Source organism: Microcaecilia unicolor, chromosome 8, assembly GCF_901765095.1.
Source record: "Microcaecilia unicolor chromosome 8, aMicUni1.1, whole genome shotgun sequence".
Taxonomy (NCBI): domain Eukaryota; kingdom Metazoa; phylum Chordata; class Amphibia; order Gymnophiona; family Siphonopidae; genus Microcaecilia; species Microcaecilia unicolor.
Genome location: NC_044038.1, coordinates 200,409,845 through 200,422,091, shown reverse-complemented (window position 1 = coordinate 200,422,091; position 12,247 = coordinate 200,409,845). Strand labels below are relative to the sequence as shown.

Below are 12,247 nucleotides of genomic sequence, written 5' to 3'. Positions count from 1 at the left end.
GGCTACTAACTCATTGCAGACTTAGGAGAAGATATCCTCCCACCCTCGCACCCCTTGCTTAGAAATAAAGAAGACAGTCATGCTGGGGCAAAAAAAGACATTTGAACAATATTTTACAAGGACATTTTTTTTTATTCTTTATGTTTCAAATATACATTTACAGTAAAGCAAATGTAGGAAAATCAAGAATTACTTTAATAAAAAGAAACATAACCTTCATCCTTTACATACAAGGACCATATAAGAAATAAACATTGTTATTTAGTCCACATTGTAATTGATGAAGATACAAAGAAATGAAATAAGGAAATATTAAGAGCAAAATAATGCTCTACATAACTAGATTGAGAGGGTAGAAACCCCTTCCCTACCAGCGGTTTTAGCTTCCTGCGGGAGCTTCCAGAACTACTTCACCGCCCCTTTCTTTAGCAATTATAAACTGTTTCAGTTTTTCTGGTTCAAAAAATACATGGAGGCATATTTTCAAAGCACTTTGGGAGGCTAAGTTCCATAGGTTTCTATGGAACTTTGGGAGGCTAAGTGCTTTGAAAATGAGCCCCATAGTACACCATATTCAAGGAAATTAAGACATCTACATGCAAATTTCAGTTTGAAAGTGCCACCTAGTGATAGAATCCGAGGCCTTAGCCCCAGAAACTCTCTCCTCCTTCTCTGAGTAGATTTGCTAATGTCCGGAAACACCTGTATCTTTGATCCGAGAAACTGAGATGAAATAAATCTGAAGTAAAGTCTAAGTACATGATTCCTATCGGATTTGAATGCAAAGGATGCAAGAAGAGTCGTGCATTCCGTTATAGATTCTAAGGATGTTTCAAGAAATTGCATTAAATTCAGATCTGGAGCCTCCACAGCAACTGTTTTGACTCCGGTAATATAGTATGTTTTTATAATTAGAGGTAAAGCTTACTTTGGAATTCCCAAAATTTCAGTAAAATACTTCTTCAGCATTTCTAACGGAGGAATCAAAGGAGTTTTTGGAAAATTTAGGAATCTTAGGTTATTATGCCTAAGTTGCTTTTCAAAGTATTCAATCTTTCTTTGTGCAATGTTACTATATTACCCACAGTAATTTGAAGTTTCTTGATTTCAAGTAAATTAGACTCACATTTTTCCTCTTGGGCCTTCACTGTCGATTCCATAATCTGATGTTGTAATTTCAAATCCTTCACTTCAGAATTAAATGAATTAGAAATTTGAAGCAGGGACAAGTTGAGTATCTGGATCGCGTCCCATAGGGCCTCAAGGGTTACTACTGCCGGTCTTGAACACATACCGACACCCACAGGTGGAGCTGCCTGGAGGGCGAGGAATCCAAACCTCCCGCCCTCCGTGCTGTTGTCGATCCATCCGGCGTCGAGTAACCAACAGGGCCGACACTAGCCTGCAAAGATTCCGTCTGAGGCTCTCCCATCGGTCCCGATTCTCCACCCGGTCTCGGCGGGGCAGTCTGACGAGGCGGACTTAATGACGCCGCCTCCACGCTAAGATCCTCACGCTGTTCTGGGGATCCAACCAAGGTAGGGGCCTGGGTTCCAAGCGCTTGTAGTCCGAATGTTTCCAGGGTCGGCTGACGCAGCATCGAGATACCAGCAGGGCTCGGGGCGGCTTTAGCCCCAGTTTTCCCCTTTTCACCATAATAGTGGTGAAAGAAAGATAGACGCTGCGAAAAACTGCCTTGTTTTCGGGAGCTTCAAGCTGCACTCCCTCTCACTGACGCCATCTTGATCTTTTTCCTTTTACAAGGAAATTTAAAGAAAAATAAAGCTCTCATCTGCAAAAGAAAGAAACTATCTCCTGAGCTTCGTTGGAGACATCTGGGAATATTCCGACTCTTAGATTCATAAATAGTTTATCACTATATCTGAAAAACATGCAGAGAAGCAGCTCCTTATCCACTACAGAAGACAGGGTAAGTACTGTTGTAACCTACTGAACCAGTTCAAAATCTGTGGTTTCCAGTAAGACAGAAAAATCCAAATAGTCCACCCCCAGTACATCTTTCAAATTACTTCCACCTTTTACTCTTTTACGATGCAGTACATTATAGCATTTAACCACTGGTGAAATAGTTTCAGGAGGCATGCTCACTCTGATAAATAACTCTTAAACATATACTTAAGGTGGCCCTCTTGGAAACTTTCATTTTCTTGATCCACACAGTGAAAATGCATTAAACTTTTTTAAGAGTTCAGAAAAATTCAGAAGTGTCAGGGATTTCTTGAAAGACTCCCAGGAGCCATCAGGTCTAATGCTGAATTTGAAACACATCATACACTAATGACTGTCCAGCAGATTCACACCTAGTTCTCTCCTGCTACTCCACCCCTCCTTGTCTGAGCCCTGCACTCATAAAATTTGGGTTTCTTCCTGTTGTATGCAGTGATTCACACAGCTGTTTCTTTGATAGTATTGGTCCAGATGTGTGTATAGGTGTTCTGTGCTTTCACTGGGTGTGATTGACATGCAACTTAAACCAGAGTGTAGAACATCACTATGAGAAGACTCAGAACTCTTGAACCAAAATCTTTAATGCAGTAATCAAACAAGAAAAATAAGAGCCGGTGGTGGGAGACGGGGCTGGTGGTTGGGAGGCGGAGTTAGTGCTGGGCAGACTTATATGGTCTGTGCCAGAGCCGGTGGCGGGAGGCAGGGCTGGTGGTTGGGAGGCGGGGATAGTGCTGGGCAGACTTATACGGTCTGTGCCAGAGCCGGTGGTTGGGAGGCGGGGATAGTGCTGGGTAGACTTATACGGTCTGTGCCCTGAAGAGCACCGGTACAAATCAAAGTAGGGTATACACAAAAAGTAGCACATATGAGTTATCTTGTTGGGCAGACTGGATGGACTGTGCAGGTCTTTTTCTGCCATCATCTACTATGTTACTATGTATGTTACTTACAGTTCAGATGTGCTGGACAACAGTTTTTGCCTTGCAAACTGGGAGTCTGTTTTCCACCAGCTCTCTATGCAACAGCGAAGCTGGGAGTAATTGAACAATACAAGAACATTAGCATTGCCACACTGGGACAGACTGAAGGTCTTTCCAGCAGTGGCCAATCCAGGTCACAAGTACCTGGCAAGATCCCAGAACAGTAAAACTGATTTGATACTGCTTATCATAGAAATAAGTCCATCTTAATAACTGCTTATGGACTTTTCTTTTAGGAAATTATTCAAACCTTTTTAAAACCCTGCTAAAGTAACTGCTTTTACCACATTCGCTGGCTACAAATTCCAGGGGTTAATTACACGTCGACAAGAAATATTTTCTCCGGTTTGTTTTAAATTTACTACTTTGTAGCTTCATGAATGCCCCTAGTCCTAGTATGTTTGGAAAGAGTTGTGACGAAACTGGAGACTTTTGTGATTTGTAATAGAGGTCTGCACGGGAACAAGATTTATGGGGGTCCCGCGGAATCTGTGGGAATTCCCTCTGGGTCAGCGGGAGTGTCGCAGGGATGTTCTGGCGGGATTCCCGTGGGGACGCACGCACATACCTTTGAGAGCCCGCTGCTTTTCTGCCGATCTGTTCCCCTCTCACATCAAACATGCTGCTGGTTCGCCAATCGCCCCTTTTAGTGGGCGGAGACACCAAGCTCTCCTCCAGCAGGAAAAGGACGTCCTCAACTGCGCCGTCGTGCCAGGGACGGCCAAATTTCAAGGGGGGTTTCGGGTAGAGCAAAGGCATGGATGTTCTCCCGAGAAATGTCCATTTTGGGCGTCCTTAACTGCTCCATTGCAGGGACGGCCAAATTTCAAGGGGGTGATGGAGGCATAGCGAAGGTGGGACTTGAGCGCCTAACACTTAGATGTCCTTCATCCATAATCTTAAAAAAAAAAAAAAGGCCATCCCTGACGAGCACTTGCACATTTTCACCCGGGTGTCTCTCTGTCTGAACTCAAGTTCAACACATGCAGGAGATTTGCTCAAGTTGTATGTAGTGAGTCTTGCAGGCACTGCCAGACCTCAGTATCCACAGAAGAGAACTGCACAGAGGTGAGCTCAGCTGTCTGCTTTTATTTTTTATATCTGTATAGGCAGTTTATTTCTTTCAAGGTGGGAACTGGCTGTTTTACTACAGCTAAAGCATTAGCATCCCCACTTGTTTCTTTTGTTGCGGGCATTGTGCTGTTTGGGTGACCAATAATTCTCTCTATTTTAGTGTGGAAAAAAAACCAGTTTGTTTTATGTATTTATTGCCCTTTTTTGTAAGATTCAGTATATTAATGAGTGAAGAAATATTTTCTCTGATTCGTTTTAAATGTATTACTCTGCATTGTGTGGCCCCTGTCCACTCCACTCAGTACTTTATACTTCCTTTTTTTTATGGTGACGGGCGGGGATGGAGGAGATCGCTCACGGGGATGGGTGGGGACGGGTTAGATTCTGGTGGGGATGAGGGGGACAGGTTTGATTCCGGCGGGGATGGGTCGCATTTCTGTCCCTGTGCAAGTCTCTAATTTGTAATGCTTCCCTATGCCATTTTCTTCCCTTCAATGCATTTCCCTTGATTGGACAGCAGGTGGTGTCTGGCATCTGCATTATAGCTGTAGCAGACGTCCGTTTTCTTTTCTTTTCTTTTCTTTGTCCGTTTTCTTTTCTATTCCAAAGAAAAGAAGAATACCCCTGAGGAGAAAATAATCTGCAGTGTCATTGGCCAACATCCTCCATCCCCTGATTGGACCTGAAGCCAAAGACCTAGCCCAGAATGTGCTAGATGAAGTTGCCATGTTGGCAGGAATACCGGCAAATTGGGTGGTTTACCGCAACTGCCCGTGAGATTTCTGTGATACCCACGAGCTTTTGGGTGCTTTTTAGCCCATGACCATGGGTTGGGCATTGTTTTTCGCTGCCCCTGCAGCCCCGAGTGTGCCGCTCTCACTGCTGCTTCTCGTTCCTGACTTTCTGCCCTCAGTGCGCTGAAGACTCCCCTCGCTCCTATGGACCAATAGGAGCAAGGGGAGCTCTCAGGGTACTGAGGGCAGGGAGCATTAGGCGAGCAAGGAGGGAGGCGTTTCACTTCCAGTGCTACTGCTGCCTCTCATAGGGCTCTCTCTGTACCCCCCCCCCCCCCTCCCGGGACTCGGGACTGCAGCTCCGCTCCTCCACGTGGGCCTGCAAACCAGAGGAATCAAGCAGCAGGATAACAAGGTGGTGGTGGCTTCCCCTTCTTGATCTGCTCTCAGAGACAAAGCAGATCATTACGAGAGGTGGGCCCATGGCCACAACCAGAGAGGAGAATGGAGCTGGACCAGAAGAGGCAGAAAGTGTGTGAGTCACAGCAGTAAGTCCTGGATGCAGTGGCGTAGCGAGGGCGGTGGGGGCAGACCGCCCTGGGTGCCAACCAATGGGGGGGGTGTCCTCTGCTGTGGTCTGCCGATGCCCCGCTTCCCGTAATGATGCACGAGCCGGCGCGTGCTCCGCACGCAGCGCTGCTCGTCTCCTGCTTGCTGCTTCTTCCACTTCCAGCCTGTCCAGCGCCAGCGGCTCCGCTCTTGACGAGATGACGACGTCACGACGATGCCTCCTCCCCCTGCGGCACCCTGCGTGCGCATCAGTGCGCCTTGCGGTGTTGTGGTGGGAGCCTGAAGTAGTAGTAGTAGTGTAAGGCAAGCGGCTCGCGTCTGCCGTCTCCAGACTCCTTGATCTCTGAGTCCTCTGGCCCAGGCGTTGAGGCTCTTTCTCTCAGCTGACTCTGACTGCCCCAGTGCCCTAAGCTTAGTTCCGCCCCTGTGGCCTGGCCTTTCCTGCACTGCACTCACTGCTAGTGCACTGTCACTCCGTCCTCCTCCACTCCTGCCGTCCACGGGCCACGCCATCAGTCGGGGGGACTCGTCACTCCGCAGCAGAAGAGAAGAAGAAGAAATCTCTCAATCAAGTTCTTCCAGCAGCAGGTAATGGCCCCGTGGCGCCGGCAAGGATCTTTTATTTATTTCGGCTGCTGTTGTTGTTGCAGTCTGTGCTGCTAGAAGTTTGATGATCAGCACTAGACCAGCAAGCTGTAGTCGGGGGGGGGGGGGGTGTTAAAAAAAGGTCGGCCCCAGGTGTCAAGTATGCTAGCTACGCCACTGCCTGGATGGAGGGGCGTGGGGAGGAGGGAGTGGATCCAAAGTGGAGATGACTGAGCTATGAGCTGCAGCAATCACGTTGTCGTGCTTTATTGTTGGTAGCATTTTATTTAATCTCACTTATATTTTCAAACAGGCTGGTTTGTGCAGCATAACTTTTCATGGGTAGAGTAGTAATTTTGTTATAAATCGTAGTAAGTGTGTCATTTGGAGGGGCTGGTTACAGTGACACCCTAGCATGCGCTGTATCTTGAAGAGATTTTTTTTCTCCTGGTAAAGGGCCACTAAAACAGATATAATTGTTGAGAATCAGGTGCTCAACATTCGGAGTTTTGATCTATTTATTTACTTATTAACATTTATATCCCACATTAAACATTGGAGAAGTAGAGTCTTTTTCTCCTGTGCCTAGATCAAAAGAGATAGGTGGTTTGTAGTGGGAAGTTGCTTGTTTTGTGGGTGGATAGATGGATTATGAATTTGTTCTAATTATGATTCTGCAGATTATGGATCTAATTATACTGATGATGATTATGCTGCTGGTGATTCTGTTTATGATTATGATTACCTTAATATTCATATTGACCTTATCAATATTTATATTAATATTGTGCTATATTTGGGTTGAAAAACTTTTCTGGCAACACTGCTGCTAGAATGCCCCAATCTCAGTTGGGAGTGTGGAGGGAGTAGACCTAGGGACTGAGACCCTGTTCAATTCCTGTCAGCAGTTTCTTTTCCTGATCTCCACAGGTACTACTTAAGTAGTAAAAAGTGTTATTAGTTTTAACATTAAATCCTTGTTATTTTACCTGTTCCTATTTGCTGTTTTAAAACTTTTACCATTTACTGGGTTTTTTTTTAATAATAAACCTATTAGTTTGTTAGTTTTCTTGTCCTGCACTGACTAAGAATCCTGGCAGTTTGTGTTAGTGTTTTTCTAGGAACTGTGGAGCCCCAGATTTGCGGCTCCCTGTGTCTCTAGAAACCACCGTGGAAATAACTTACGGGTGGAAGAACTTGTCCAGAGGCAAGCGGGACCTAGCAGGTGGGTGGAGGGTATGCCAGTGTAGGCTCAGGTGCAGGCAGGCAGGCCTGGGCAGTGCTGGGTAGGACCCTCAAGGTGGCCACAGGGTTAACGCCAGGTGGGTGCTAGGGGTAGTGCTCAGGTGTTACATTACAAGAGAAAACAAGTCATTAATTTCTACTCCTTCCACTCCACTCAGTATTTTATAGACCTCTATCATATCTCCCCTCAGCCGTCTCTTCTACAAGCTGGAGAGCTCTAGCTGCTTTAGCCTTTCCTTAGAGGAGTTTCCGACCAGGAAAGGGATCTAGGCGTCATCATTGATGATATGTTGAAACCCTCTGCTCGTGTGTGGTGGTAGCTAAGAACACAAATAGAATGTTAGGTATTAGGAAAAGAATGGAAAACTAAAATGAGGACATTATCATGCCTTTGTATCACTCCATGGTGCGACTGCATCTCAAATACTATGTTCAATTCTGGTCACCGCATCTCAAAAAATATATAGTGGAATTAGAAAAAACACAAAAAAGGTCGACGAAAATTATAAAGGGGATGGGACAACTTCCCTATGAGGAAACACTAAAGTGGGTAGGGCTGTTCAGCTTGGAGAAGAGATGGCTGAGGGGGAGATATGATAGAGATCTATAAAATAATGAGTGGAGTGGAACAGGTAGATGTGAATCACTTGTTTACTCTTTCCAAAAATACTAGGGGGCACTCAAGCTACAAAGTAGTACATTAAAACGAATCAGAAAATATGTAGTAAAAGCAGTTAGCTTTGTGGGGTTTAAAAAAGGTTTAGATGGCTTCCTAAAGGAAAAGTCTGACCATTATTAAAATGGACTTGGGAAAAATCCACTGCTTATTTCTAGGTTAAGCAGCATAAAAACATATTTTACTGTTTTGGGATCTTGCCAGGTACTTGTAACCTGGTTTGGCCACTGTTGGAGATGGACCTTTGGTTTGTCCCAGTATGACATGTATCATTTTCGTCGCCCTTCTTTGTACCGTTTTTAATTGCACACAGTATTTGAGGTGCGGTCACATTCACATTTTTGTTTTCCATTCCTTTCCTTATCTTAGACAGTGCTGCACACTGAGCACAGTGTTTCAACATATCATCAACGATGACACCTAGACGCTTTTCCTGGGCAGTGACTCCTAATGCTGGCGATAGTTCCGTTTAGTCACGTGATAAAAACCGTTCTCGGGGTCGGGGAGGGGGGGTAGATTAAAGTTCCCTAAACGCCTTTGATACACTGTAGGAACTCTCAGCATCTCTTCAATTCCCGTGGAGCCTTCCGAAATAATGGTGGCAGTCGCTGTCATCATAACCCCGCCTCTTCTCCACAGTAGTAGGTGTGAACAAGCCGGTGACGTCACAATGCTGGAGTGTCTGGCTCAGCCAATCAGGCCGGGTGCGGAGGACGGGTTCGCCTTGTTCATGATGGCGGTCGGTCCTGTGCTCGGCTTTCGGTTTCGTTTCCTGCGCCGGTAAGGTGGTGTCCGGATCGGGTTCGAGAGAGGCTGAAGAAGCGCAATCCCGGGACATGGCCCTGTATCAAGCTGCTTGGGAGTACGACTCCACCTGGGAGGAGGAGGAGGAGGATGAGGAGACAGAGTCCGGGGACGAGGATACGCGATCCGAGTTCGAGCAGCGTCGCGAGCCCGTTGTCCAGGTGATGCTTCGTGATATAATGAGAAGAACCGGTGCGGAACTACCCAAGCCCAGCCGTCGGTCTGCAGCCTTCACGTCTCCTTACCCTGCAATACTTCTCTCTCCCACATCATATCTGTTCCTCTATCGCTTCCCCGTCCCATTTCTTCTTGAGTCATTCTCCTTCCCTTTTATTCCCATACCACATCGTCCCCACTCTACAGCCCCCTCTGGAGCCGTTCCTCCTCCTTTATTCCCTTCCCACATCATACTTCTCTGGAGCCAACCCCCCTCCCCTTCCCATATCTTCACACCCTTTCCCCCAATCTGCATTCTCCTTCTGGAGCCATTTCTCATCCCCTTCATTCCCTCCCCAACCTGCATCCTCCTCTCGAGCATCGTTTCCTCCCCTTCATTTCCTATCCACCTTGCAGTCCCCCTTTGGAGCCCTTTCTTCTCCCTTTTATTCCCTATCCACTCTGCAGCCTCCCTCTAGAGCCCAGTTGCCTTCTCCTTATTTCCTCCTGTTTTTATTCCCCCCTTTATAGACCTCTTTCTGACTCCGTCACACGGGGGACTAATAGGAGAGATAGGTAGAAGAAGTTAGGATGAAGGAGAACAGGAAAAGGGATTGGGGAGGAAAATAAGGTCGACAGAAGAAGAAAGAACAGAATACATGATAAGAACAGGGGAACAGGGATTTGAAAAGGAGGGATTAAGACAGAACACAGGGTGGGATTGGAAGCAGAAAATGCGCAATCTCTAAGGATTGTTAAGCGAGAATGCTAGCATAAAGACCAATCCAAAGATTTTGAACATTGAAATAAACTTACAGCAAAACCCAAATCGCAGTCGCCTGGATTCGTTGTTATGCTTCACTCACACAACAAGCACACTCTTGCGCACATCACGCAAATCAAAGAGACGGACAGGATAGAAGAAATGTAGGGAAGCAGGTGTGTTAGTTCAGCGCAGGGCATGAAGACAGCAAGAAGGTAAAAGAATATGAAAGATAGGGGTCAGAAAAAGTGTGCAAGTTTAGTGCTAAAGAAGGGAACCTGCAAAAAACAAAGGAAGAAGACAGAAAAGATAGAGGAGTAGGTAAAAGACAGGGGTAAGAACAAGAAAATTGGACAGAACAATAGTGCCCAATACCCCTGAAGTGGGCAGTGTCCGTGTGAGGCAGAAGGACAGAAAGTAGCGGCAGGGAGAGGCAGGTGAGTATGAGAGAAAGAGAGAGAAGGAAAATAAAGTAACAGAGAGAAACAGAGAACATTTGAACGCACAAAATTAAGTATCCCCTCTTGCGTTCAAAAGAAGATAAAGAAGGTTAGCGAGTACTGTCAGCGTTCGGGGCTCACCACTGTTTTTAATTACCTCTTCTTATAGACCTCTTTCTGACTCCTTCCCACAGGGGACTAAAGGTACTTATTTCATATATTAGGTTCTGTATAGTTTCTCTAACCTCCATTGTCACCCAATCATAAGGGAGTGGCATTAGGAGCCGTAATTGAAAACTAATTCCCATAACTACTGCTTTCTGTCCAAAACTGAGTGTCACTTGTATGTGATCTACCTTGTAGGCTAAATGTTAGGTAAAGAGAAGATAGAATCAATAAAAATAGAGACAGAGATAGGTTTAGATAGATAGGTACATTTTATTTCTTACCCAAACACAAGTCTTCAAGTTGATACAAATACAGACATCAGATTCTGGTTTCAGCCGCACAGGGCTTCGCCGTCTGACAGAAGCTTTGGAGAAGACTCTCAAACTAAGCCAAAATCTGCCATCTTTTATACTCTATCCTCTCCATAGAAGTGAATGGTGAGAAACCTTGCTCCTAATCTTTCTCACTTTCTGAGATCATACTTTCCCATGCGATCTGCTATCTGATGTGCCCACCTCCTTCCGTTCTCAGCTACTGCTAATTATCAACATGTTTTGGGAAGCGTTGAGATAACAGTTTCACATCTTCCGGCTGCAATACTTTTCATACCTTTCTCATGACCTCTGTATTACCTCTGTATCATTGTATACCAAAACTAATAAGCTCCATTTTATTCATCTGATCTTTCATTACAGATGCTATATTTGATTTAAAAATTGTACCAATTTGTATCAGGACTCATTGTTCAGACCTGCTTTTTGCAGAGTCTCAAATATTAAATCACTTGCTTGCTGTTTGGCCTAGTCAGTACTTTTTCAGTTGTTTTTAGGCTGCATAGCTTTGGCCATCCCTATCCACTCTGCAGCCTCCCTCTAGAGCCCAGTTGCCTTCTCCTTATTTCCTCCTGTTTTTATTCCCCCCTTTATAGACCTCTTTCTGACTCCGTCACACGGGGGACTAATAGGAGAGATAGGTAGAAGAAGTTAGGATGAAGGAGAACAGGAAAAGGGATTGGGGAGGAAAATAAGGTCGACAGAAGAAGAAAGAACAGAATACATGATAAGAACAGGGGAACAGGGATTTGAAAAGGAGGGATTAAGACAGAACACAGGGTGGGATTGGAAGCAGAAAATGCGCAATCTCTAAGGATTGTTAAGCGAGAATGCTAGCATAAAGACCAATCCAAAGATTTTGAACATTGAAATAAACTTACAGCAAAACCCAAATCGCAGTCGCCTGGATTCGTTGTTATGCTTCACTCACACAACAAGCACACTCTTGCGCACATCACGCAAATCAAAGAGACGGACAGGATAGAAGAAATGTAGGGAAGCAGGTGTGTTAGTTCAGCGCAGGGCATGAAGACAGCAAGAAGGTAAAAGAATATGAAAGATAGGGGTCAGAAAAAGTGTGCAAGTTTAGTGCTAAAGAAGGGAACCTGCAAAAAACAAAGGAAGAAGACAGAAAAGATAGAGGAGTAGGTAAAAGACAGGGGTAAGAACAAGAAAATTGGACAGAACAATAGTGCCCAATACCCCTGAAGTGGGCAGTGTCCGTGTGAGGCAGAAGGACAGAAAGTAGCGGCAGGGAGAGGCAGGTGAGTATGAGAGAAAGAGAGAGAAGGAAAATAAAGTAACAGAGAGAAACAGAGAACATTTGAACGCACAAAATTAAGTATCCCCTCTTGCGTTCAAAAGAAGATAAAGAAGGTTAGCGAGTACTGTCAGCGTTCGGGGCTCACCACTGTTTTTAATTACCTCTTCTTATAGACCTCTTTCTGACTCCTTCCCACAGGGGACTAAAGGTACTTATTTCATATATTAGGTTCTGTATAGTTTCTCTAACCTCCATTGTCACCCAATCATAAGGGAGTGGCATTAGGAGCCGTAATTGAAAACTAATTCCCATAACTACTGCTTTCTGTCCAAAACTGAGTGTCACTTGTATGTGATCTACCTTGTAGGCTAAATGTTAGGTAAAGAGAAGATAGAATCAATAAAAATAGAGACAGAGATAGGTTTAGATAGATAGGTACATTTTATTTCTTACCCAAACACAAGTCTTCAAGTTGATACAAATACAGA

At 45.0% G+C, this 12,247-nt stretch overlaps 1 protein-coding gene across 1 annotated transcript in view; it reads left to right on the top strand.

The window, feature by feature from the left end:
* The first annotated feature begins 8,551 nt into the window (after positions 1-8,551).
* The window catches only part of OGFR (opioid growth factor receptor), a 31,240-nt gene continuing 27,544 nt past the window's right edge, over positions 8,552-12,247 (top strand). The window contains exon 1 of the mRNA XM_030212794.1: positions 8,552-8,797. Within this exon, the coding sequence (XP_030068654.1) occupies positions 8,669-8,797 (129 nt within the window). The 5' untranslated portion in view covers positions 8,552-8,668. The remainder of the gene's footprint in view (positions 8,798-12,247) is intronic.